The sequence below is a fragment of the Conger conger genome, chromosome 11 (assembly GCF_963514075.1).
Source record: "Conger conger chromosome 11, fConCon1.1, whole genome shotgun sequence".
Classification (NCBI taxonomy): domain Eukaryota; kingdom Metazoa; phylum Chordata; class Actinopteri; order Anguilliformes; family Congridae; genus Conger; species Conger conger.
In genome coordinates, this window is record NC_083770.1 from 21318126 (window position 1) to 21345868 (window position 27743).

The window sequence follows — 27743 nt, forward strand, 5'->3', positions numbered from 1 at the left end:
TCTACGAATTCTAAAATAGCATCCTGTATTTAACAATTACATGGTGATCATATAGAGCCATTACATTGAGAGTCCTTACAGTATATGGTGATAATATGGAGTTCATATGTTTTATATGCATCAGACATAAGGAATTTGACATTGGGATTTATTTAACACTTCACCAACTGCCTTAAGTCTGTGAATTATAGGAGTGTGGAATTATAGTAATAAGCATTATCATTTATAATCACAGGAACTAAGCATCTACCCGCAGCAGATGACTCCTATCCTTCACTTTGATTCTTTTTCGCTCCAGGTGCAGTTTGACGAGCGTGAGGACACGAAGGTGTGCACCATCGTGATAAATGACGACCAGGTGTTCGAGAACATCGAGAGCTTCAGCGTGGAGCTGAGCATGCCCGTGTACGCCCTGCTGGGCCGGGTGACGCGCGCCAACGTCTTCATCAACGACACCGAGGACGAGCCCACGCTGCAGTTCGACAAGAAGACATACCACGTCAACGAGAGCACGGGCTTCATATTCGCCCCCATCGAGAGGAAGGGTGGGCGTCTCCGTTTACATTCACATTCCTACGTTATTTATGTCTGGAAAGACACGTTTTTATTTCCATGCTATGTTCTGTTCCCCTTCAGTATCTAAAGGGTATCTGTGTATCTCAGGCTGTGTTATAGTGCTGAACTAAGACTGAGACTCAGAAGATGCTCTTATGCAAAATTGTTAAAAGCTACTAGTGTACATTGAATTCGTACCTAATTAGTATGTTTTCTAGGCCAGAAGTGAATGTGTGACAGACAGAATGCATCAGTGCATTTAGCAGTTGCCTTCTTTAAATGTACTTCCTGTGATCAAATCAGTGGGGGACCTCCCTCTGAAGTGTTCTTTTCTGGCTAAATATGGCTTCCAGTTATCCTCTAATGACTGAACACATTAGCTCCTGGCTAAATATGGTGTTCAGTTATCCTCCAATGGCTGAACACAAATATGGTCTTCAGTTAGTCTCCGTTATCCTCCGATGGCTGAACACATTAGGTCCTGATGAAGTATGGTGTTCAGTTATCCTCCAATGACTGAATACATTAGGTACAGCTCATCAGCAGGAACAGGGAATTACGTTTTGCGTACATTTCCCCTGCTTTCTAAGCTGAACACTTTAAAGAGCCCACCGCCGCCATTAAACTGTCCTCCTGCGAGCTGTTAGTGTGCGATTACACATTCCGCTCGCATTAAACTCGGCATAAGTGCAGCCTCGAACGGAGTCTCAAAACACAGATGGGAAATTCTGCTGGCTCAGGAGCGACAGCGGTGTTTAAACAAGCTCCTGGGGTAAATACAGATCTGCTGCCACATGACCTGAGCCTGATAGGGCCCGTGATAGAATTTATTTCATTTTTATTTAGTTAGTTTAGTTTATATGGAAGGGAGAGACAAATATTCATATAGATACATTGTTTAAAACAATTAACTGATTAAGTGTACTGCAACATTTTCCTTGCGCTAATTTTCATTGCTTGTTCCTGTCAGGCTTTCAAAGCAACTGTAATAAACAGTAAAAAAATAAATAATAAAAAACAACCATTGATAATGGCTTAGCATTGTCACAATTACAAAACGGTAAAAAAACAGCAAAATAAATTACATATCCTCTTAAATATGCTCGTAAACATTTTTCTTTTTCACATTGAGCTATCTAACTGTGCTCAGACATACACAAAATGTAAATTTCAGATATTAGCTTTATTGGCTGAGAGCTGCAGGCGATTCCGTTTATTCGGTGCTTTATAATTGACACGCCGTGACCTCCGACCCCTCAGGTGACACCAGCAGCACGGTGTCGGCGCTCTGCTACACCGTGCCCAAATCGGCACAGGGCAGCAGCCTGCACGCCCTGGAGTCGGGCTCGGACTACAAGTCGCGCGGGATGAGCGGCGATAACCGCGTCATCTTCGGCCCGGGCGTGAGCATGTCCACCTGCGACGTCAAGCTCATCGACGACAGCGAGTACGAGCTGGCGGAGGAGTTCGAGCTGGTGCTGTCCGACGCCTCGGACAACGCCCGGATCGGCCCCGTCACCAAGGCCAAGGTGGTGATCGACGGCCCCAACGACGCCTCCACCGTGTTCCTTAGCAACGGCACCTTCACCTTCAGCGAGGACGCAGGTAAACAACTGACCTTCAGCGAGGAAGCTGCACAGACTGTGTCAGAAACTGCTACTACTGTATCCTAAAAATATGTACTGTCTACTGAACATACTGCTTACCTATAAGCAGGCAGGCATCTTACAACAGTTCCACCGTACTGTTGAAAAATTGCTTAGGGATTTGTTGTGCAGTATTCAGTATTTCAGGACAGAGCAGTTTTTCAGGCACGCCCACACTCAACGAAACCCTGGAAATATGTACAGTATATCATCAGTGCTACATTTAGAGAAACTTTCCTACTTTTCTTGCTGTTCTACTTAACGACTTTCCCCTCCAATGTGTTCAATTTATGTATGGAATAGTAAACAAGTATGTTTCAGACACAGATTGCTATGTACTTTATGTCTACCTTCTGCATGATGAGTATCCTGCTTTTCTGATGTTAAAATGGAATCGTGTTCCTCACTCCAGGCACCATAGAGATTCCGGTCCTGCGTCACGGAAGTGACCTCTCCTCGGTGACCTCAGTGTGGTGCGCCACCCGACCTTCTGACCCCCCCTCGGCCACGCCCGGTGTGGACTACATCCCCAGCTCCAAGAAGATCGAGTTCAAGCCAGGGAAGACTGAGGAGGTACAGTCCAGCACCTCGTTATCTCTCTCCCCAGCCACACATTCAAACAACTTTAAAGCAGAAGTGACCTACAGACAACTTTTGTAACTACACTCTCAGAAATAAATACAAGGTAAAAATGCTTATCGCTGGCGTGGTACTCTATATGTAAATAGAAATACCCCTAGCCAGCAATATATAATACATTTGTACAATATACATATAGAGAACATGACCGCACTTTCAGGGTACATTTCGGAAACTTGATCCTCGAAGAAGAAAAATGTACCTCCGGTGTCACTTTATTTCTGAGAGTGTACGGTCCCTTATTATGTATTTTGTATTGTTAGCAATGCAGCAACACCTGAGTCCAAGACAAACATCCCTGAGTCTTGTCTTATCTAACAGTACTCAATATCCGAGTAAGATACTTTACTGCTGAAAAAAACTACTCAAGCTAGGTTTTGAAACAGCTGGTAGCTGGTTGACCAATTCAGACCAGCTCCATACTCAACATAGTTTGACCAGCTCAAGCTATGGTCTTGCTGAATTTAAACCAGGGTTGGTTGTTGTGTTAATGAGGGGGCGAAGGGTTGTTGTATAAAGTGCTGTGTCTTCATTGTCCTATCTTCTCTGTACAGACCTGCAGTCTGACCATAATGGACGACATTCAGAACCCCACCATCGAAGGGGCGGAGTCCTTTGTGGTCTTCCTGAGTTCTGCACATGGGGCGGTGCTTACCGAGCCCTTCGAGGCGTCCGTCGTCATCACAGACACCTTCCAGGACAGTGAGTACCTGTCCTGATGGAAACGTCATCCCATCAATATCGGTTCCCGTTTGTTAGCAATGTTCAGGTTTTGGCGGTTCTTGACTAGGATTTGGATATTCTAGACCAGAATTTGGTAGTTCTAGGTCAATATTTATGTTACCTTTTCCAGTCCTAGAAGACTGGAAAGCTACGTTTTATTTACCTGTAAATAAATGGCGAATTTGCACAGGATGCACTGGATGATGCGGCCACCTAACCCAACCTCCACACATAAAGAACCGCTGTATATATAAATGCTATGGCAGCTCAATTCTGGCCCTGGAATCCAATCCAGCCCTGGTTTTCTTTTCTTCTGGGGTAATTATCTGAACAATTAGTGCTACTGATTGACTGGCTTCACACCTGACTCTCAGGTAAGGGCAGGTGAAAGACCAGCAGATCTCTGCCCTTAAGGACCGTAATTTGAGTAACAGAGATATTAGCTGAACATGTCAGCTTTTGAAACACGATGCTCGTTTCTCCCCAGTTCCCAGCATGCAGTTCCAGAAGGTGGTGTACACGGTGAAAGAGAAATCCGGCGTGCTGCACATTCCCATCATCCGCACAGGCGACCTGACGTTCAAATCCTCAGTCCGGTGCTACACACGGACGATGTCAGCCATGGTGATGGACGACTTTGAGGAGCGGAGGAACTCCGATGATTCGCTCATCACCTTCCACAAGGGCGAGAAGGTGCTGCTCTCACGATAACCATGATTGGTCCATTATGTGTCCATGCCAGAATGACCTACCACAAGCATTTTCTGAGTAGATCTGAATGTTCCTCTGTTTGGATAGAATTCCTAGTGTAAACATCCTGGACAGATGCAATAGAATTCAGACCAAGCTGGGTATAAATATATTTTATGGGGACAGTGTGGAGGCGCAAGCCCAGTAGTTGTATACGAAAATAAATCTTTGGTGCAGTATGTGCCCATGTCAGAGAATTGCATATCTCTGAGATAGATCTTATCATATTACTCTGTATGGATTAAATTCCTATTGTAACTGAATTCAAACAAAACTGGGCTCACCTCAAAATGGTATAAAATAATTTGGCGACACTAGGGGCAGTGTAGAGTCTTATAGTCCCCAGTCCAGTAGTTGTTATGGTGTTATAGTTCTCACTGTGCACCCTTTATCATCACAGGTAAAGAACTGCACTGTTCACATCAACGACGACTCTGTGTTCGAGCCTGAGGAGGAGTTCCAGGTGCATCTTGGGACGCCCTTGGGGGACCACTGGAGCGGAGCCATGGTGGGCGTCAACGACATTGCCACCATCACCATCACCAACGATGAAGACGGTCAGTCTCCAGAACAGAGGCACTGTTCTCTGCACTGATCTGTGAAACCAGCCTTTAAAACCTCCACATCATTCTTCAGGCATTCCCTCTAGCTACTCTCCTGATTTGTTCGCAAGAACAATGTCACTAGCAATTCTATAACACTGTTTAAATATTTCCTTTCCTTCTTACTATTAGGTCTGTTTGAAAAAGGGAATGACAATATTGTCTAAACGTCCTCAATGCTATTATACTTTTGTATTACCAGTGTAGTATTACAGATTATAGTATACTACAGACCTGGGTCAAACATGTGATTGTTTTTGATTCAAATACTTTTCTACACTTTACTGAGCTTATCTGGTGTATGAAATACACCTATGAAATATTTGTAAAAAGTGCAAACCCCTCCTTCTGGTGCTCTTGGCTGGCTCACCTGCACCAGGCAAGATCAATTGAACAGAAAAGTTTTGAATCCAAAAGAATTAAGTATTTGACTTGAATTTGAGTCGGAGGTATCTTATGTTTTTATCCTTATTTTGGTTGCTGAGGACCTTCGTGCATGCCTTACAGATTTGATTGAATTCCTTAAGCCCTAAATTCAAGATAAGGAGAAAAAAAAAGTAAATTGAGATAAGTGACATAAATAAACCGCCATTGGGCAAGAAAATGTTTTGTGCAAGGAATTTAATCTTGAGTTATTTTAAGAAAAGTATCAACGTAAGATGCTTTGTTTAACCAGCCACAGGACCTTATCTTGATGAAGTTCCTCTTGTTTTGCAGCACCCACCATCGAGTTTGAGCAGGCCACATACCAGGTGAGGGAGCCCCCAGGTCCTGATGGCATTGAGGTGCTCAACATCAAGGTTATCCGCAGCGGGGACCAAGACCGGACCTCCAAGATCCGCTGCAGCACCCGAGACGGATCGGCCCAGTCCGGAGTGGACTACAATCCCAACAGCCGGGTGCTCAAGTTCAACCCAGGTCAGCGTCCTGTCTCTCTCCTGTTAGTAGAGCCACAGTCACCTCCCAACAATGGGTTTCTGAAAGTAGATGTATAAACACAAAAAGGAAAAAGGCTTACAGAAATTAAGTGAAAAAGAATCAAGAACATATAAAAAAGTCCAAAACGTAAACCAATGTATAGAGGACGCAGCTGTTCCCAAGGCAACCGGCATGCCACCTGGGAACAAATCAAGAGGGAGAAACCAAACCAAAAATAACATGGAACCGTAACAATAAAATAATAAACCTTGCATGTACACTCCTGAAATTGCATTTCGAGCTTCCTGCCATAATACTAGTTTTTGCTGACTTGTTCTGCAGGCATGGACCACATTCTGTTCAAAGTGGAGATCCTGTCCAATGAGGACCGGGAGTGGCACGAGTCTTTCTCATTGGTTCTTGGCCCCGATGACCCGGTGGAGGCAGTGCTTGGGGAGATCACCATGGCGACAGTGACCATCCTCGACCAGGAGGCTTCTGGGAGTCTTATCCTGCCTGCCCCACCCATTGTAAGAGCTGGATTAGATTCATAGACAGCTACGTTCCTTCCCTCAGTGACAACTGGAAGGCAGCTGCTTTTAGAATTGGTGAACTAATAGCGACAGATTAGCAAACTAGCTAGCTTAGTAAGGTAGCTCCCGATAGATTTGGTATAAATAAGTAAAATAAGAACTGCATGCGAAGAGGTATATACACATTATCTGTGGTTGGCTGAGCTGAACCTGCAGCGGACCTGCTGTTTGCAGTCTTGCTGCTTTTCAGGTGTCACTGAGGGAAGGAAAGCACCATCACCTAGATAGCACCTTATTGGCCTGTGTTGAATGCCATTAGCTAACAGAGCTTAAGGCTGGCATTTTCGCCACAGAGATGTCACACTGCTGTGCTGCTGTACTGTAGGGTGAATCCTCTCTCTCTGTGTACGTTCTCTGCAGGTGGTGTCCCTGTCTGACTACGACAACGTCCAGGAGGTATCTAAGGAGGGCAGTAAGAAATCTCCATCCCCAGGCTACCCCCTGGTGTGCGTGACCCCGTGTGACCCTCACTACCCCAAATACTCGGTGATGAGGGAGCGGTGTGAGGAGGCGGGGATCAACCAGACCTCGGTGCACTTCAGCTGGGAGGTGGCGGCCCCCACGGACACCAGCGGGGCCAGGTCGCCCTTCGAGACGGTGACCGACACCACCCCCTACACCAGCGTCAACCACATGGTGAGCCCGCCTGCTGGGTACTCTGGGTCAGGGCGGAGGAAGTTCAGTGAACTTTGGGTAAACTGTGCTACACACTCAGAAAAAAAGGGTTCCATAGAAGAATGCTGCAGTATCTAGTTCAAGGGGTTTATTGCTTTTTTTGGGGGGGGATTCTTTGACACTTCCTCCACCATCATGAGAGGGTTCCATAAAGAACTAAAAAGGTTCTCTGTGAGGACAAACCAAAGAACCCTTTTTTTCTGAGAGTGTGGGTCAGGGAGAGGGTGGAGGAAGATCAGTAAACTATGTGTGGCAGATATATTTGTGTGGGCTATTGTGTGTCACCCGGCTAAAAGTATTTTAATAGAAAAAACAAACACTATTTTAACCAAGGTCTGTTGGCTTGGTGTATCAATGTTGCATAACACACCAATTCCTCTGGTCAGGCTAACACCTGTATTCAGTCTGCACCAGCTACGCATGTAGTGTACTCCACTGGCCACATGGGGGAGCTGCTCAGTCTCAAAGGATGTTGCAGTGATAATGCAATTGAACTAATGTGTGTATGTGTGTCTGATGTGTGTGTGTGTGTGTGTGTGTGGGTTTGTACATTACAGGTACTGGACAGTATCTACTTCAGCCGCCGTTTCCATGTGCGCTGTGTAGCTCAGGCCTTGGACAAGGGCGGCCATCTTGGCACCCCGCTCCGAAGCAACATTGTCACCATCGGCACTGAGGGCTCCATCTGCCACACCCCCGTCACCACGGGAACCGCCCGAGGCTTCCAGGCTCAGTCCTTCATCGCCACCCTCAAGTACCTGGATGTGAAGCACAAGGAGCACCCCAACAGGTGAGCAGGGGGTGTATGTGTGAGGGTGTGTGTGTGTGTGTGAGTGAATGTATGCGTGTGTGTGTGTGTGTGTGTGTGTGTGAGTGAGTATGTATGTATGTGAGTGTGTGTGTGTGTGTGTGTGGGTGAGTATGTATGTGTGTGTGTGACCTGAGCTTCCAGTTCAGTTCAGTTTCATCCATCTGGCAGAAAGCTCTGGAGAATATACGGTTTGCATGGCGCATATTTTTACATGCTCTAAGGCGGCATCAAAGGAAGATCATTTAAATTTTTAAAGCAGTGATAAATTATTTGTTGTGTCCTCTGAGGACTTGGAAGTTTTCACAAACAGGTTTTACCTCTACATCTGCATCAAACTACTAAAGCATTTGGAGGGCAAAACCTGTGGACACCATTGGGCCACTGCCTACATCCTCTGAATGCTGAATTAGCCAACTGCTCTAATACTGCAGGACTAGACAAAGACAGTGAGGAGAAGGGTACATAACTAGGGGAGTAAAGGGCAACTGAGAGCTTTCTATTCACACTATACCAGTACTACAATCAGTATGCAACATTCTTTGCTACATGCAGTATGCAGTAATACGTATTATATAAGTGTTTTGGTGGTCCTAGAACTATAAGCAAGCATTGCAGCTTATTCATGAATAAATTAAAGTATATAAAGTTATGTTTATGACTGTGCTACATGCTTGTTCTGCTATTTATGGATTCATGCTTTTCACTTGTTGAGGAACTTTTTACTCCCTACACCTGAGCTAGAACACTGCCAGCTCTGGTCGCCTTGTGGTTGAGCAGCACGTTCACGCCTGTTCTCTCTTCTGGTTTCTCAGTGGTGGAAGTACTTGCCTACCACTGTCGGGACAGCAGGATCCCTCTCCATATTTCGACGCAGACTGAAAACATACCTTTTCAGACTATGCCTTATTCCTCCCTGATTACTAAATAAAAATAAAATAAAAAAACTTGCAATTTATTGTTGTTTTTGGTTATGCTGTAACTGCTCTAAATGTGTTTTACTATTTATGGATTTGATGCTTTTCACTTGAGAAACATATGCACTTGTAAATCGCTTTGAATGAAAAGTGTCTGCTAAATGACTAACATGTGAATGTAAAATGAGTCATGTAATGTAGTTTTACCTAGCACCTGTGCTAAATACTTTAGATGTGTGCTTGCCTCTATTATTTTAGTGTAATGTAGTTGCCTGATATTATGGGATGTCCTGCAGGATCCACATCTCGGTGCAGATACCCCACCAGGACGGAATGCTCCCTCTCGTGTCCACCATGCCCCTGCACAACCTGCACTTCCTGCTGTCCGAGTCCATCTACCGCCATCAGCACGTCTGCTCCAACCTGGTCACCATCAGAGACCTGCAGGGCATCTCAGGTTAGTCGAGCCGGGCGGCGGCCATTTTGGCTCACACATTGGTCCGTCAGGCTCCGTGGCTCCCTTAATTACCCAGCTCCCAGACCTTGAAAGGGCCATCATTAATTTATGTGCTCAAGCAACACTGCGGACACAGCAAAAGGAGTTCTGCAAAGCCGGCTTGTTTGAGCCGAGCTGGTGTTTTAGGAAGCAGCGCTGTGAGCAGTGATGGGTTTTTAAAACCTCCAGATGTGATACTCACAGATCCCGAGGGCCCCGGAGAGTGTTTGATTCAGAATTTGAAAAAATTGAAGGCTGAGAAAGTGCTTGAATTTTGAAGTAGGGTGCTTGAAAATGCTGAGCTGATAGCGCTGGTACATACTAACAAAAGGAATTTTACAAACTCTCTTTTCCCATTGGTATATATTTCCTGTACAAAGAAAGCAGTTGTGAGTTCAGGTGCATCAACATTCTGTCTCCTAAATGAGGAGATCTCCCTTATAAACTAGTTACGGTGTTGTGCACAAAGTTCTCAATAAAACGTCTTGAGAATATTTTCAAGTTCAACATAAGATCAAGAAAGCCTTTTTTAAATGAAGGTCCCTGAGAATTCTGCAAAAAACATCTGTCTTATTAAGTGTTTAGCTCTTGTAATTGAACTTAAAATCTTGTTATCTCAAATAGAAAATATTAGCTAGTTTCAAGCTGCTGTTTGTTTGACAAGTGAAAGTTTCTTACCCCACTGGCAAGTTGTGAAAGGAGTCAAATTGTCTCACCTCATTGGCAATATAATGTATTTGTCTTAATTAGCTAAAAAAGTAATATCATTTTTTTTTTGGAGATTCATTTATTTTTTGGTTTTTGCATTGAATCCCATGTATTACATAAATTTATTTATGATTTACCTAGATTTAGTTTTTTGGTTTTTGCAGTCAGTTCCATGGATTTTGTGTTGGATAGAAACTGGAGACCCGATCATGAATATAGTGAATAAACAAACATGTGTCCCTCTGCTTCCAGAAACGGGCTTCCTGGATGACGTGTCCTATGACAGCATCTCCCTGGGTCCCGGATTCGACCGGCCCTACCAGTTCAACCCCGGCGTGAGGGAACCCAAAACCATCCAGCTGTACAAACACCTGAACCTGAAGAGCTGCATCTGGACCTTCGACGCGTACTACGACATGACCGAGCTCATCGACGTCTGCGGGGGCTCTGTCACCGCCGATTTCCAGGTGCGGGGGTCCAGCTCTGGGTCACATATGTAATTGTTTTGGTTCCAAATACTTTACTACACTTTGCTGAGCTTGCCTGGCGTATTGGAACCCGTGAAATACAGGCCTGATACTGGTTGAGCAGATTGAAGGCATCTGTATTTTTCCTCTAACAAATTATTTCCAGAGAATACCAACCGTACACTTTCCCTGGGTTTATTTTTTCTTTCAGCGGTTTATTAAGTTATTTAAGGGAACATAAACTCAGATTACTTAACCTATACAGAGTGATTTTTAAGTTTTAAGGTGACATCAGAGTCAGTATGTCACTGTGGATTTGTATTAACTTTGAATATCAGCAAACGACCCTGGCACATCAAAAACTCTGCATTTGCATGTACTCCATGAAACAAGACCTCCAAATGTGTCCAGAAGCGTGTTCCTGATGGTGTGTGTGTGTGCGTGTGTGTATGTATGTGTATGTGTGTGTGTGTGTGCGTACAGGTGCGGGACTCTGCGCAGTCCTTCCTCACGGTGCAGGTGCCTCTGTACGTGTCCTACATCTATGTGACGGCACCGCGGGGCTGGGCCTCTCTGGAGCACCACACTGAGATGGAGTTCTCCTTCTTCTATGACACCGTGCTCTGGAGGACCGGTGAGGAGAGACAGGGCCAAGCGCCCCGGAGAACACACTGAACACCCAACCTCAAAATCATGTTTTTACATTATAAAATAAACAATAACTTGAATCATTACTCTGCATGGGTTTCTACTGCATGCTCCCATTTCCTCATGCAGTGGGCTAACTGGAGAGTCGAAATATGTGTGAGTGTTTGAGTGAGTGGTGTGTGTGCCCTGGGATGGATTGGTAACCCGTCCACGCTGTATTCTTGCCTCTCGCCCAATGCATGCTGTGATAAGCTCCAGCCACTCCCCCCACAACCCTACCAGGAATAACTGGTCAAGAAAATCGATGCCTGGAATAATTACTGACAAATAGTCGCTAAATAACATGCTGTCAACTGAATTAATAAGCTTCTGATGATCTCTCTGGTGCCCTTTTGGGATTGGACTTCAGTTCATTGGTCGGCCAGTGAGTGAATATCTTACTTTCCTCTTCCTGTCGCCAGGTATCCAGACCGACAGCGTTCTGTCTGCCAGACTGCAGATTATCAGGATCTACATCCGAGAGGATGGGAGGCTTGTGATCGAGTTTAAAACTCACGCCAAATTCAGAGGTAAGGCTACATTTGTGAAGTCCAAGGCTGCCCAACCCTGTTTCTGGGGATCTACTGTCCTGTGGTTTTTCACTCCAAGCCTAATTCTGCACACTTGATTAGCAGCACAACAAGATGTCTAGCTGTTGAATGACGTGTGCATCGTTAGAGTTGGATTGAAAACCTACAGGATAGTAGAGACTCCAGGAGCATGGTTGGACAGCCCTGATCTAATCTGATGAGTTCATTGACTGATGTTATACACTGTTCTCTTTCATCTGAAGCCTTCCATCCAGACTGATTGTGGTGTGTTAGGTATCAGAGTGAGGCTGTATCTTTCCCTATGTCTGTGTCTCAGGTCAGTTTGTCCCAGAGCACCACACCCTCCCAGGCCATAAGTCCCACCTGATGGCTCCAGACCACCTGGGGGGCATCGACTTCGACCTGCAGCTGCTGTGGAGCGCCCAGACCTTCGACTCGCCCTACCAGCTCTGGAGGGCCACCAGCTCCTACAGCAGGTGACCCCTGACCCCTGCAGGATAGACAGACCCTGCACTGAAAAACTGTCTTAAGTGTTTTAGAACTCGAAATAAGATTTGAAGTCAGGGACAGCTTTGCACTGGTCTAATCTGGATCTTACTTTTGAGATCCACTTACGAAAATGTGCTCAAAACAATTCTTATTTATTATCATTTTATTGATTGATGGATTTATTGATCATATAGCTGCAGATTTATGGGTACCTTTGTCCTCAGCCCAGTTTTGTCACCATAGTAACGTCAGCCATTTTGTGTTTCAGGAAGGACTACTCTGGGGAGTACACGGTCTTCCTCATACCCTGCACCGTACAGCCCACCCAGCCCTGGATCGACCCAGGAGACAAGCCCCTGTCCTGCACCGCTCACGCCCCAGAGAAGTATGACACATCCCAACACTGACAATGCTAAACCTTATAATCAGCAGATATGGTCCAGTCACATTCAAGTTCACCTCCGTGCTGAAGCTCTGCCTTGTTAAAAATAGGTGTGGGCAGTTCCGGTCCTGGAGGGCCGGTGTGTCTGCAGGGTTTCGTTTTCACCAATTACCCTGGCTAAATGAGCTAACTGGCTGTATACAACCCTTGTGGATTAGATCACAGTAAAACACTTCATATAGGGACATAAGAACAGTCGTTGGCTGTCGCTCATGTGCTAATCAAGAAATGTAGCGAAAATGTCAGATGCCATAAATCATGGATCATCAAATCACGGTCCTTAAGGGCCAAGAACTGCTGCTTTTCCACCCTCCCTTTACCTGGGAGTCAGGTGTGAAGACAGTCTGGCCAATCAGTAGCACTAATTACTCAGGAGAAAAGAAAGAAAACCACGGCTGGATTTGGATTTGAGTTGATGATCCCTGCCATAAATGTGAGGGCTAATTAAAATGACTCTGTACAGTGGAATACCGTAAGGTGTACGCACCTCTGACTTGTATGTTTACAAGCAAGTAAAACATACATGGCAGTTTCGTAATATGAGCTCCTCCCCCCAGGTTCCTGGTGCCAATCGCCTTCCAGCAGACAAACCGTCCTGTCCCAGTGGTCTACTCCCTGAACACAGAGTTCCAGCTCTGCAACAATGAGAAGGTCTTCATGATGGACCCGGCCACAGCTGACATGTCCATGGCTGAGATGGACTACAAAGGGGCCTTCTCTATGGGTAAACTGTCCATCATGCTCGCTGTAGATTGATTGGTACTGTCTGACTTTGCGGCTTGTGTTGCATAAATGTCTTGGGAAGAGTAAATAAATAGCACTGGTTTTAGCTTTAGTTTTTTGGGCAAAAGCTATGATTACTGTGTAGCTGTGTAGGCTATGTCTTATTGGAGTTAATCCTAATGTATGTGACATGAAACGGATGTAGCAGCTAGAAACCCCAAAGATAGGAATGACGTCTATTTCCAATACAGGGCTAGTGTATCTATCCAGCTCTGTAAGTACCAAGCAAAGGCTCAATCAAATGAAGTCAATGGAATGATTTTGCTGCCATTGCCATTTCCATGAGTACACAATAAAATCACTTCTAGTCACATTTATCAGCTGCTGTTTATGCCACAGAATGTGGCTAAAAATAACAGATCATGTAAATGATTGGGCTAATTATATAATTAAGGGCAGAATTGGTCTGGAATCCAGAAACTGATACGGCACGCCTTGCCCATCCCTGACCTAGATGGTGTGCAAGTAAATAAAAAACTAGGCTGCGATGAGGTCACAAAAAAAACTTTTAATCTGGGTATTAACCCTTTTGGGTGTGTGATCACAAATATGTCATTGGAATGTTTTTAACTGAACAATCTAATGTTCATCTGCAGTTCCAGCCCTTTCTGTCTTGTTCTGGCTTCTCGTTTGGGGCGAGGTGCTCACTTCCTCTCCTCCACAGGCCAGACACTGTACGGGCGGGTGCTGTGGAACCCGGAGCAGAACCTGAACGCAGCCTACAGGCTCCAGCTGGAGAAGGTGTACCTGTGCACGGGGAGGGACGGATATGTGCCGTTCTTCGACCCCACGGGGACCCTGTACAACGAGGGCCCGCAGTACGGCTGCATCCAGCCCAACAAGCACCTGAAACATCGCTTCCTGCTGCTGGTACGGCTCATGCACCTGTCGCCCGCACAAACAGGAAGTGCCCTGGGCCTTTTCTCCTGCACTACACAGACCGGTTCTACCGCTTTTCACAAACACTACCCTAGTAGATATTCTTAGACCGTGAAATGTACACTCCCCTCCTGTTCAAACATGTCTAAACAGAACATGGGTTGCCCTTTGAGTTATTTCATTTAAGTAATTTATTTATAGCCAGTTTTTGTCTCCACCTTGATCACTGTTCTGCAGAAGCATACAGTTGACTTTCACTGACAGGAGAGCTGAAATGGTCAGTGAAATGAAATGGGGGATGCTAGAATGTTCCATCTTTGTTTTTGCAGGACCGGAAACAGCCAGAGGTGTGTGACGGGTACTTCCACGACGTTCCCTTTGACGCCAGCTTTGCATCCGACATCTTGGATCTGCAGTCCATGAAGGCGATGCCTGGGGTCGATGGCTTCACCATGAAGGTTGATGCTCTTTATAAGGTCAGTGAAGCTTCTCCTTGTCTTGTGTGTGAAACTTTTCTCTCATTCTCAAAAAGAAAAGGCATTAATATGAACACACTTTTTGTGTTACTACTTTTGTACATTATTTTCAACACGTTTTGTGTCACTTTTTGTGTCACTGAAATACATTAGGCATTAAACCAGGGCAGGGATACTCAAATTTGGCCATCGAGGCCAGTATTGCTGTTGGTTTTCAATCTTCCCCTCTAATCACGACTGATTTAAACCTCTGACATCAGATGAGTTCAATCTCTGGCCAATGGGTAGTATTAATTGATCAATTAACTATAGGGTAGAAAGCCAGTTGTACTACTGGCTTAGGGGTAGTTCACAAAGTAGGATTACTGAGTTAGCTGGAGATCTACCATCCTGTAGGTGTTCACTCCAACCCTACCAAAGCACACCTCATTCAACAGCTGGAGATCTATTTGAGCTGCTAATTAGCAGAGTCAGGTGTGCCAAACTAGAGTTGAAATGAAAATCTACAGGGTGGTAGATCTCCAGGAAGAGTGTTGGTTACCACTACGCTAAACCATCTTTGCCTTTGTTTGCTGATTGACAGGTGGAGGCGGGGCATCAGTGGTACCTGCAGGTGATCTACGTGATTGGCCCAGACTCGATCTCGGGCCCCAGGATCCAGCGCTCGCTGACCTATCAGCTGCGGCGCGGCCGGCGGGACCTGGTGGACCGGTCGGGGCGCCTCACCCTGGACGAGTCGCTCATCTATGACAACGAGGGCGACCAGGTGAAGAACGGCACGAACATGAAGACCCTGCGCCTGGAGGTGGAGGCCTCGGCGACCTTCGACCCCCACACGGGCGCTCCCATCGGTGGAGGAGTGGCGGCCCTGACTCTGCTGGTTCTGGTCCTCCTGGCTTCCTGTTTCCTGTTCAAGAAGTGCCGGAGGAAAGGAAAGAAGAAGCCGCCCAAGGATCCTGCGGAGGACTACCCCCTGAACACGAAGGTGGAGGCATGTCTGAGGAACATGGACCGGCTGGAGAAGAACAGCAAACGCTGCACCGTCACCAACGTCAACATCCTCAACAAGAGCCCTGAGGTCTGCAAGGTCAACGGGGTCAAGGTCAAGCAGGTCAACCTGGAGGTCAAACTCCACAACAATTTGAACGACGGTACGGAGGTCTAATCGTAGTTGAGAGTACTTTCTTTTTTTTTTTTGGGAGAACCACATTTTCTACCGTTGTTTGTAATTAAGAAAGGAAAAAAAAAAAAGATATTGTTATTGTATTTTTATACGACCAGAAAAAAAAAAGGGAAATGTTCTGGCCAGCTATGCAGAGTAATCATTTCACAACTGAGCTACCTCACAAGAACTAAGGCCTATCACACCACTTAAACCTGATCTGATGTAATTTCAATAGTTCAGACCTACTGTACAATCTGAGGTTTCAAAGACTATTCAGACTTTTCAGACTATTCTGACATTGAATGACTTTTCTAAGTCTAACATGAAAATCACTGCGTGAACATCACCATGATCTGTGGTAGCTCAGGCACTTTACTGTAACTTATCTTTGCTTAGGTGATATTTTTTATTTTTTTGCAGTCGTCCAGTTGCAAATTTCATTTCAAACTGCTGAACTACAATATAACCACTATGATTAATGCGAATATTACGCACAGAACAAGTGTGCCAACACTTGCGGCTGGATGAGTTGTGTGAATAAATACCTACTGAAGTGCAATTACTTGATGATACGCTCATCCATCAGCCACAAGAAACTGAAGTCCTGTAGCCAGAAATGCATTTTTCCACATCATTCATTTTACCATGGCAACTGCTCAGAAGAACAAGCCTGCAGTATTGCTTATTGTAAATCCAAATTTAAACTCCCAAACTTGCCCAAAGTAGTTTTTATTTTTCAAGATGAGACATTAAAAGTAAACACTGACAATGAGTGCAAGTAATCCTCATAAAAAAACAAAATGGTTTCGATTAACTGCACTTTGAAAACTACTGTAGATTGTGTTTATGAGTTTTACACTGCTCAAAAATGCTTTAACCTGTGTCTTTAACCACTGTAATAGAATATAGTTTTTGTGTCTTGGCATTATGCTTACATTCTGTCAAAATAGCTCAACCAGCCTCAGTCTTGTTCTATTCTTTTATTTGTACATACGTATGAGCATCAGTATCTCTGAGCAGCAACATGTTAATGAGACATCTTCCTCTTTGTGTTATCGTGCTTTATGTATTATTATGTTACTCTCATATCATGTATTAAGGTACATTTATAAAAGAAATATTTCCATCGTCTGTACGAATGATCAGCGTGTGCTGGAAGTATTATGGTGCTGAGCAAGAAAGCATTCGTTGTATTTTTGAACACTGTAGGTCATAAAACTTCGATTCCCATGGTTCCACAGCACTGAATGTACTGCAGTATGGAGTATTACATACAGTGGGATTTGTTTGGCTGCAGTCAATGCTAAATTTTTGTACCTGTCACTGAGGCAGTGGAAGGTCCGGAAGATGCCAGTATATATATTTTTGGTGCTAACATTCATTGATGTGCACAATGCTATGAATTCTGTATGACGCCTGTATTCTGTGCCTTTTTAGTAATAAAAAATTGAAACGCATGCTTTCCACTTCATTTTTTAAAAATGTATTTTGCGTCTTTATTGGGGAAGAACAGTGGACCATTCATATCAACACAGCATAGGTATCTTCAGCAAGTCGAGCTGGTTTTACGAGTTGGCTGGAGAGTTGCTATTAGGTAAACACAACTAAAAGTATGGCACTTTCAAAATGTCCTGTTGTGCTTATAACAATTTTCCAGTGTGGTTGATTAAAATAAGTGGTCTATTCTGAAACAATATTCTGTAGCTTCTGGGTGTACTGAGTGCACAAGTAAATGGCTAAAAATATAATTGTCACTCCCCAAATATCTACATCCATTATTTTCCAAAGGATATAATAAATGTATTTCTGTTTTCACAATATGCTGAGAGTTATTAGCGTAGCTCCATCCCATATAAAGATTTGTGGTTTGTGAAACTAGAAACAAGCCACTTGTGTGTCACTATTGTCCCTTCAGAAGTGTCGCTGCTATACTGTACACAATTCATTTCCCCCCCAAATGAAGCATATTTAAAATATTTCAAAAATAAATTATTGGTGCTGTTGATAGCAGGATTCCATATCGCTGTTGCATAAACCTTGCACACACAGAAAACATAAACTCATTGATTGTACAAACATGCACAGTGGATAGACATGATCTGTAAACCACCACAGTCATTTCAAACATTGAACTATTTCAGCATCTCTCCATTTACAGTCTTATTTGCTTTGGTAGGCCAATTGCATATGGCCTACAGCTAATTGATTGTCTTCTATAATGAATGTTGGTCTAATTAAGTAAGTTTTAGCCTGTAATATTAAACGATTAGTACAGTGGTTCCCAACCTTTTTTGGCTCGTGACCCCATTTTGACATCACAAATTTCTGGCGACCCCAGAGACTTTTTTTTTTCTAGAATTAGTTCTTGATCATGTTTGTTATACTGTGTTGCAAATACAGAGTAGCCAGATTAGTGCACAAAGTGACATTTTATTTTCCCTGATCAGGAAATACATGTACAGTTAGGTAAGCTCCAAGGCTTGATAAAAAATTATCAATTACTACACATTTCAGGCGACCCCATTTGAATTCCGCGGGACCCCACGTGGGGTCGCGACCCCAAGGTTGAAAAACACTGGATTAGTACGATATGGGAAAAAAAAACGTATTTAGGTTTAGCCCACTGTTCGTCTAAATGAGTAACAACAATTCTATAGCTACCAGTTTTATACAATATTAGCACTTTCTGGTCCTTTTTCATAATAATCACCTCAATACATTTTTCTGACAGCACTTTATAGTTGGGGTTATCAGAATTTAGTGCAGGCTTTTTTTTGCATTTCCTATGGGCGTAACTCGATATATTTGTGAAAGGCGTGGCTCAGGTGATATCCTGTTTTACAGACTCCGCTCTACAGGTAAGAGTTTGACAAGTTTTGCATGAGAGTTAATATGAGCTTAATATGAGCTTTATTTCCAATGTAGCTATATTTTGGCAGTTAGGTTACTTACTTTTCCGGCGCCTTTGCAAAGTTGTGCTTTATTCCGTTGTGGATTTAGTAAGGAAGCCAGGGAGTACGCGAATGGTCGATTCGTGACATTGATTTAATTTATATGCATTGGTTTTTTTTTTCTCTGGTTAATTCTTAAACAACTATATACTAAATCATATCTTCCAATTTAGGATTGTCCATGATTTATTTTGCCAGTTTGCCAGAGAGAGGAAAATAGAACATTTGACGTTGGACGTCATAAAGCTGTTGGTTATCCTTCACTTTAAATCAGCGATTTAATTGCGATGCTTCAACTGCGCGTAGAGGGCCGACGGTCTGAGTATCGCTTTTCCAGTTACAATATCAACTAAAACACAATGGACTGAATAATATAAAATCGTAGCTATATACACAATTGCATTTTAATATCATACAGTACAGTTTAGGCTTTCGACTGTGCCGATTCTAATGTCCCCTGCGTATCGTATTGCCTCAACTTGCTGTCTTTCTCAGTAGGTTAACCAATGACATAATTTCCCATTGCAACGTGTGTATGGAATATGTGGAATATTTTGGAAATATAATGGTGGGCTGTAAAGGGTAGAGTGTTTGAAATTTAAAAAAAGTAGTTTGACACAGCCGAAAACACGGACGTGACGTTTCTTTTTTCTATTATTTTTTTCGAAGGCTTCATCCGACAATTACAATGGCATCTGTATGGGTAAGTCTATATAGCCTACAAAAGGTCTAGTCTTATTGTACTCTGCCTAAAATAAAATGTTATATTTTCTGCTAAAATGACAAGTTCCCGTAGCACATTTCTAATCATTTCTAAATATTTTAGCCCGCAATAATCTTATGGGCATGGATCATTGTTGAGAAGCTAAGAACGACACATGTCCTAATTGAAATAATTGAAACTCCACATAATTTCCATGCAGAGGAACATTCACTTTCCACATTTCTCTCAATTTCAGGATGAACTGGATGGTCTTCTTGACTCGCCCAGCTCTTTTACAGCAGCGGTAAGTCTAACAGCGACTATATTTAATCAAACCACAATGAGTGCTATAGGCCTACGTGTACTATTCATGATATCAAAGCAACTGTTGCATTTGTCATTTTATGTATCGTGAATGCATTATCATGGCAGATTAATGAAGAAAATAAGTTGACTCAAAATTATTAATTAGATCTTTATAATTGGTTTGTAAGCTTTATAATTGTTTATTGGCATTTGGGATTTTTTACTTCAATGTTGAGGTTATATTGAATGGAAGGTGTAACCTGGGAGTGACCTGTCAGCTGGTGGTTCTGTATGCTGCTCAGAGGTGAAAAATCCAGCTTCAGAAAGTACAAGTCATCTTTGTTTATTTGTGCTACATTTGCTCATTCTTTATCCAGGATGCAGAACTGTCTAGTCAAATAAATCAGGGTTGAGTTAATGAGTGGAAGAAACAAATGGACTTTTACTGTCTGACCCCTGGAGTTTGCACTTCTGCTCTTTTCCTGCATGATTTATCAGCCTGGTGACAGAGGCACCATTAAAGACAAACATGACTTCAATGCAGAGGAAGACGTTGAGGCTTTGCGTGAAGCCATTGAAGGCGCTGGTGAGACTATTTCCTCAGTAGACATTGCACATCTCACAAAGAAAAGCATATTCTCATTATTTACATAATTCATATTTGATGACAACTCTTCCATGAAACATTTATTATGCCCATTCTCAAACATACCTGCTTGAACAAATCTTCCTAACTTCAGTGATTAAGACATGATAATAAAAAGTGTGGGTTGTATAAAAATGTAAGGTTCTTTTGCATACAGAACAATGGTTCCAGTATGACATAATGCACTTAAAAAATAAATATTTTTCAGTTCAGTATTTCAGTTCAGATTTCAGAATTGTTCCTGTAATCTTCCATTTTAAATGAAAAAAGATTAACTATGCCTGATACATTTTCATTGTTTATATCAAAGTTGAAAGAAAAAAATTTGTTTGACAATGTCATTTTAGCAATGAATGAAACCAGAATTGAAACCACAAACTGGGTTTATATTTGCAGTCTCTGTGTGTAACTGTTTCACATCTTTACCTTCAGGCACCACTGAAAAGACTCTGATTGAAATATTGGCCTGCAGAAGCCACGCCCAGCGCCAGGTCATCTGTAAAGCGTATGAAGAAGCAACTGGGAGGGTAAGAGCACTGTGCTCTGACAAATGTCACAAAATGGCTGCCATATAATGACCGATTTAAGTATAAAGTACCTTGAGCCTGGGAAAAGTAGATGATGGTGATGCTGATTTTTAGGATTATGATTATGATGATGATGGTTAGCATTTATTACATAACTTTACATTAATGGCATTTGGCAGACGCTCTTAACCAGAGCGACCTACAGTTGATTAGACTAAGCAGGAGACAATCACCCCCTGGAGCAATGCAGGATTAAGGGTCTTGCTCAAGGGCCCAACGGCTGTACGGATCTTATTGTGGCTACACCGGGGATCGAACCACCAACCGTGTGTTCCAGTCATTTATCTTAACCACTACACCCAGGGCACCCTCCGACTGCTCTTACTGCCTGAGCCAATGTCGCCAATAATTGTGATTATTCATTCATTCATTCATTATCCTAACCCACTTATCCTGAACAGGGTCACAGGGGGGCTGGAGCCTATCTCAGCATACATTGGGCGAAAGGCAGGAATACACCCTGGACTGGTCACCAGTCCATCACAGGGCACACACACCATTCACTCACACACTCATACCCACGGGCAATTTAGACTCTCCAATCAACCTATCCTGCATGTCTTTGGACTGTGGGAGGAAACCGGAGTACCCGGAGGAAACCCACACAAACACGGGGAGAACATGCAAACTCCGCACAGAGAGGCCCCGGCCGACGGGGATTCGAACCCAGGACCTCCTTGCTGTTAGGCAGCAGTGCTACTCACTGCACCATCCATGCCGCCTAATTGTGATGATTATTATTGTTATTATACAATGTCCTGGTCATATGTATTGAAGTAGGACATTTCTTCAATCTCTCATATGTACAGGCTCTGGTCGATGACTTGGAAGGAGACACGGGGGGTGACTTTATGAGACTGTTGGTTGCACTTGTCACACCCCCAGCGCAGTACGACTGCAACGAGATCAAACGTGCCATGCAGGTGAGTGGTCTTTAAACTGATTATCAGGAGCATAATCAAATAATGTTTTCTTTTTCTTTAGTGCATTCAGTGAGCACTTAATTAAGTAGACCTGTACACCAGCTTGTTAATGCAAATATTTAATTGGCCAATCATGTGACAGGTTCAACTGTTTTTCTGACCAAATGTCAGAATAGGGAAGAAATGTGATCTAAGTAACTGTGGAATGATTTTTGGTCCAAGACCAGGCATTTTGAGTATCTCAGAAACTGCTGATCATGCTCAATTGTCTCTTGAGTTTGCAGAGAATGGTGCAAAAACAAAAAACATCCAGTGAGCAGCAGTTCTAGGGGCAGAAACGTTTTGTCAGAGGAGAAGGGTGTATGTTTAAACCTAGCAAACCAGGTCTACCCAACGCTGTTCCTGCCCTGGGGCAGCCTGTAACTTAGTGGCTAAGGTGCTTGACTTGGTTGACGGTTCAAGCCCCAGTGTAGCCGCAATAAGATAAGTGCAGCTGTTGGGCCCTTGAGAAAGGCCCTTTACCCCACATTGCTCCAGGGGGGAGTGGCTCCTGCTTAGTCTAACCAACTGTAAGTCCCTTGGATAAAAACCATCAGCTAAATAACTGTAATGTACTGTAAGAAAATGCTTAGTTGTTCATTTCGACCAAAACAAAGCTACTGGATGGTAGATCTCCAGGAACTGGGTTTGGGTAGCCCTGTTGTAAATGATAGCAAATTTAACAGTGGCTTTGTTAGTTTAAATAACTCTATAGTTTCATGTGTCTGTTCCAGGGGGCTGGCACAAATGACAGTGCTTTAATAGAAATCTTCGCCTCAAGATCCAATGAGCAAATTCATGCCTTCTCTGCTGCCTATTTGGAAGGTGAGCACTTTCGTCTTGTTTTATGAAGCTGTAATGGATCGGTTACAGGGATTCATACTGAATATGTTTGACGGATTTCACATTTGTTTTCTCTACAGAAAAGGAGAGAAAACTGACGTATGACCTCAAGTCGGAAATATCGGGTGAATATGGGACCGCTCTGCTCATCTTAGCTGAGGTGAGTCAACAGCAGACATTTACTGGAATTCTTCATCCATGGTACATCTACACTCACTCAGCAATGTATTACGTAGACCTGTACACCAGCTTGTTAATGCAAATATTTAATCAACCAATCATGTGCCAGCAACTAAATGCATAAAAGCATGCAGACATGGTCAAGAGGTCAGCTGTTTTTCAGACCAAATGTCAGAATGTGGAAGAAATGTGATCTAATTGACTTGTAGAAAAATAGTTGGTGCCAGACAGGGTGGTTTGAGTATCTCAGAAACGGCTGACATTTGCACACACAACAGTCTCTAGAGTTTGCAGTGAATGATGTAAAAAAAAAAAAAAAAAAGAACATTCAGTGAGCAGCAGTTTTGCAGGCAAAAAATGCCTTGTAAATGAGAGAGGTCAGTGGAGAAGGGCCAGACTGGTCAAAGCTGACAGGAAAGTAACAGTAACGCAAATAACCAAGCATTAGAACAGTGGTATGCAGAAGAGCATCTCTGAACACACAACCAAGATCTTAAGTGGATAGGCTACAGCAGCAATCTGTGTAAAGAATAAGTAAGTTATAAATACCTAATGAAGTGCTCACTGGGTGTAAGATTGATGTTGTTTTCCTATTTGATGTTTATCCTTTCTTCATGAAAGGGAGAGAGAGATGAGGACACGGACGAGGACCCAGAGGAAAAAGCCAAAGAAGACGCTATGGTACAGCCGTGTCCGTCTCGCTCCAGCCTTCACTCTTCTTGATGAACCTCATGTTTATTTTTATTAACCATCACGGTCTGTCACTTCTCATTTTCCGTCCTGACACTGGAACGTCTGTTGTTCCCTAGTGTTGGGAAGTACTGCCTGTCGGGTTTTTGCTTCAAACTGAGCCTTCACTTGTAGAATACCTCTTGAATGTTGGTCTGGGACAGGTTGTTTTCGAAGGTTTTGTGAGGTTTTTCTGGTCCGTCATCTTCCGAGGCCCCGCAGAGCGACCGTTGTTATTTCTTGTTTCCCTACGCAGGCCTTGTACGAGGCTGGGGAGAAGAAGTGGGGAACGGATGAGAGCAAGTTCATCGACATCCTGTGCCACAGAAGCATACGTCAGCTGAGACAAAGTAAAGCGTCAACCCCATTCCCTGTGTAGTGCAGTCACAGCAATAGCAATGCATTTTTTTGGTCTCCTATTGCCTGTAAATAAACTTTTATAGAAGCAAGTTAATGTGCCTAGTAGAAGTCAGGTTTGCTTCTGTCAGGGACCTGGGATGACATTTTCAGATGAGAAGCTCCTTGTGGATCTGATTTGTAACTCACTCACACACTCACAAGCTGAAGATTATCCACAAGGGAGAGCTATTAGCACACGTATGACCACAAGCAAAGTACGGAGGGTGCTACACGAGAGTGGTGCTTCGCATCAATGACACTGTCTGCCCTTAGTGCTGGTGCAGTATAACAAGTGACAGTGTGTGTCTGTGTGTTCTGCCCTTAGCGCTGGTGGAGTATAAGAAGTGACACTGTCTGTGTGTTCTGCCCTTAGCGCTGGTGGAGTATAAGAAGTGACACTGTCTGTGTGTTCTGCCCTTAGCGCTGGTGGAGTATAAGAAGTGACACTGTCTGTGTGTTCTGCCCTTAGCGCTGGTGGAGTATAAGAAGTGACACTGTCTGTGTGTTCTGCCCTTAGCGCTGGTGGAGTATAAGAAGTGACACTGTCTGTGTGTTCTGCCCTTAGCGCTGGTGGAGTATAAGAAGTGACACTGTCTGTGTGTTCTGCCCTTAGCGCTGGTGGAGTATAAGAAGTGACACTGTCCGTGTGTTCTGCCCTTAGCGCTGGTGGAGTATAAGAAGTGACACTGTCCGTGTGTTCTGCCCTTAGCGCTGGTGGAGTATAAGAAGTGACACTGTCTGTGTGTTCTGCCCTTAGCGCTGGTGGAGTATAAGAAGTGACACTGTCTGTGTGTTCTGCCCTTAGCGCTGGTGGAGTATAAGAAGTGACACTGTCTGTGTGTTCTGCCCTTAGTGCTGGTGGAATATAAGAAGTGACACTGTCTGTGTGTTCTGCCCTTAGTGCTGGTGGAGTATAAGAAGTGACACTGTCTGTGTGTTCTGCCCTTAGCGCTGGTGGAGTATAAGAAGTGACACTGTCTGTGTGTTCTGCCCTTAGCGCTGGTGGAGTATAAGAAGTGACACTGTCCGTGTGTTCTGCCCTTAGCGCTGGTGGAGTATAAGAAGTGATGCTGTGTGTCCCTGTGCTCTGCTCTTAGTGCTGGTGGAGTATAAGATGTGACTGTGTGACTGTGTGTTCTGCTCTTAGTGCTGGTGGAGTATAAGGTGTGACTGTGTGACTGTGTGACTGTGTGTTCTGCTCTTAGCGCTGGTGGAGTTTAAGAAGCTGAGTGGGAAGACCCTGCAGGAGAGCATTGAGGGAGAGATGTCCGGCGAGCTACAGGAGCTGCTGGTGGCTGTTGGTACGATGGTGGATTTGCAGGAGCCTGTTTTGGAATGAATTGTGGGGTTCCTGTTCCAGTTCAATGTGTCTATTCTTACCATTGGGAAATTAATTGAATGTTACGATATCCAGATTTTTTTATTGCCCTTTTCCAGGGGTGCCACCAAGGGTTTTGGGCCCCATTAAAAGGTCTGGCATTGGGCCCCACCACCCCAGTAAAGCCTATATTTGTAACATTGTGGTGGAAGTGCTATAGATATACACCTTTAGTGAACTGCATACAGCTAGGGCATTGTGTTTGATTTGCACTTTGTTGTACGTCGCTCTGGATAAGAGCGTCTGCTAAATGCCACGTAATGTAATGTAATGCATCTTTCATCCTTTACGAAGAGTCCTTTCTCTGTTTCAGTGAAATGCGTTAAGAATGTCCCAGCCTACCTGGCAGAAAAACTCTATGAGAGTATGAAGGTAAGTGCTTTAGTGAGACGGTTCAGTTCTGCTGTAAGGAAGGAATATGAAGAGAGATGTTTCTGAATGAATCGAGTATCTCTGTGTGAAAGTGAGCGCTGTTACTGTGAGTTTTGTTGGCTGTGGTTGGAGACGGCGATACTAAGTGCTAATCCAGTGCTGGTGCTGGTGCAGGGTGGCGGTACAGACGAGGCCACTCTGAGCAGAATCATGGTGAGCCGCTCAGAGGTGGATCTGCTGGACATCAGGGCGGAGTTTAAACGGCTGTACGAGGGCTCCCTGCACTCTGCTATAGAGGTGAGAGTCCCAGCTCAGAACACATTCCTTTACATTTAAATGGTAAATGGCTGGCATGTATATAGTGCCTTTATCCAAAGCGCTGTACAATTGATGCTTCTTATTGACCCATTCATTCTCACACACACACACACACACACACACACACACACACACACACACACACACACACACACACACACCCACCAATTGGCTGCCATGCAAGACACCAACCTGCTTGTCAGGAGCATTTGGGGGTTAGGCTCAGGGCAAGATTCAAACCGGCAACCCTCCGACTGCCAGATGACTGCTCTTACCACCTGAGCCATTGTCATTTATTCAGTCATATCTTCCTCTCTGCCCCTAAATATCATTATAATTTTATCATGTATAATTTGTTATTTAGCTGATGCTTTATTTATCCAAAGCAACTTACAGTTGATTAGACTAAGCATGGGACAATCTCTGCCTGAACTTAAATAATTACAGATTTAAGAACCATATAATAATAACAATAGATTTAACTTTTCATTGGTTACCACAGGAACCAATCAGTTAATTACGGATATATATAGAATTTCATTTCACACAAACTTCATTTGAAGATTCAATGTCGGCACCTTTTATAGCTATACCTGGGTTTTGATTAAATGAAATAACTTTTACCCAGCTTCATTATTGTACTAGTCAGAGATAAGATTTTAAAAAAGCACAATGTTTTAGCTCATACCTAACCCGTTAGTAATCCTGCTGACCTATTGCCTGTCAGTACTGTTTCAAAAAGTTATATTTGTTCAATTGATACCCTTTGAAATATATATTGAATCATGTAATGTATATATCTTGTACATAATAATGTAATAATGCACAATTGTTGGATCGATGATACATATACAAATATATCACTAAAGTGTCAGGACAGGGGTGTGTGGGAGCAGTAACAGAGCTGTGTGGCCGCTGTTCTGTGGTGTAACAGTGTTGATCATTGTGCTTAATTACAGTCAGACGTGTCCGGTGACTACGGGGACTGTCTGAAGATAATCTGTGGAGGTGAAGACTAACCCAAACTCCACCATTAGACCATTTTATTGCTCCCAAGAGCTGACTCAATAATTTAATTTCAAATTATGGTGTGATAAACAACAGAGGTGTGCGACACTTCTGATGTTTCATATGATTTCTGACTTGGTGGAGCTGTTCACTTCTCCCCCCTTCTGGAAAAATCTCCACTCAACCACCTTGTTTCTGTTCAGTGTGTGACAGTTGGCCATTATTTTGGTGTGATCAATACAACGGTGTTCTTTCTCTGCTGGTTAATATGTAACTGTCCATCTTTGCACAACATGTTTTCTAACAGCTTTTCTAACTGAAAAATAAAAAGTAAAAAAATAAACCACAGATTCTTCCCATTTTCTTATTAACCTTGAAATGTTTGGACTCTA

The 27743-nt window shown here is 43.6% G+C and overlaps 2 protein-coding genes across 4 annotated transcripts in view; both read left to right on the forward strand.

Moving 5' to 3' along the window:
• The window catches only part of fras1 (Fraser extracellular matrix complex subunit 1), a 135469-nt gene extending 118043 nt beyond the window's left edge, over positions 1-17426 (forward strand). The window contains exons 55-74 of the mRNA XM_061259739.1: positions 299-545; positions 1816-2160; positions 2614-2774; positions 3395-3542; positions 4051-4256; positions 4714-4870; positions 5633-5833; positions 6176-6363; positions 6787-7062; positions 7659-7891; positions 9123-9283; positions 10283-10497; positions 10981-11131; positions 11607-11714; positions 12052-12211; positions 12493-12609; positions 13224-13390; positions 14114-14319; positions 14658-14804; positions 15388-17426. Coding sequence (XP_061115723.1) covers positions 299-545; positions 1816-2160; positions 2614-2774; positions 3395-3542; positions 4051-4256; positions 4714-4870; positions 5633-5833; positions 6176-6363; positions 6787-7062; positions 7659-7891; positions 9123-9283; positions 10283-10497; positions 10981-11131; positions 11607-11714; positions 12052-12211; positions 12493-12609; positions 13224-13390; positions 14114-14319; positions 14658-14804; positions 15388-15969 — 4176 coding nt within the window. The 3' untranslated portion in view covers positions 15970-17426. The remainder of the gene's footprint in view (positions 1-298; positions 546-1815; positions 2161-2613; positions 2775-3394; positions 3543-4050; positions 4257-4713; positions 4871-5632; positions 5834-6175; positions 6364-6786; positions 7063-7658; positions 7892-9122; positions 9284-10282; positions 10498-10980; positions 11132-11606; positions 11715-12051; positions 12212-12492; positions 12610-13223; positions 13391-14113; positions 14320-14657; positions 14805-15387) is intronic.
• LOC133140130 (annexin A3-like) lies at positions 1-27694 on the forward strand. 3 transcript variants are annotated; one of them, XM_061259737.1, is made up of 14 exons: positions 1-5; positions 19588-19623; positions 19880-19927; positions 20428-20515; positions 21008-21102; positions 21972-22085; positions 22859-22949; positions 23048-23127; positions 23769-23828; positions 24133-24226; positions 25481-25576; positions 25967-26025; positions 26200-26322; positions 27303-27694. In XM_061259737.1, exons 2-14 carry the CDS (start codon positions 19609-19611, stop codon positions 27360-27362), a joined length of 1023 nt encoding a protein of 340 aa, XP_061115721.1. In that variant the 5' UTR covers positions 1-5; positions 19588-19608; the 3' UTR covers positions 27363-27694. The 3 variants fall into 3 exon arrangements, with proteins under 3 accessions (XP_061115721.1, XP_061115722.1, XP_061115720.1); XM_061259738.1 differs by lacking the exon at positions 1-5 and adding an exon at positions 18781-18827 and having other exon boundaries at positions 19590-19623; XM_061259736.1 differs by lacking the exon at positions 1-5 and adding an exon at positions 18849-19414 and having other exon boundaries at positions 19590-19623.
• Positions 27695-27743: the final 49 nt, after the last annotated feature.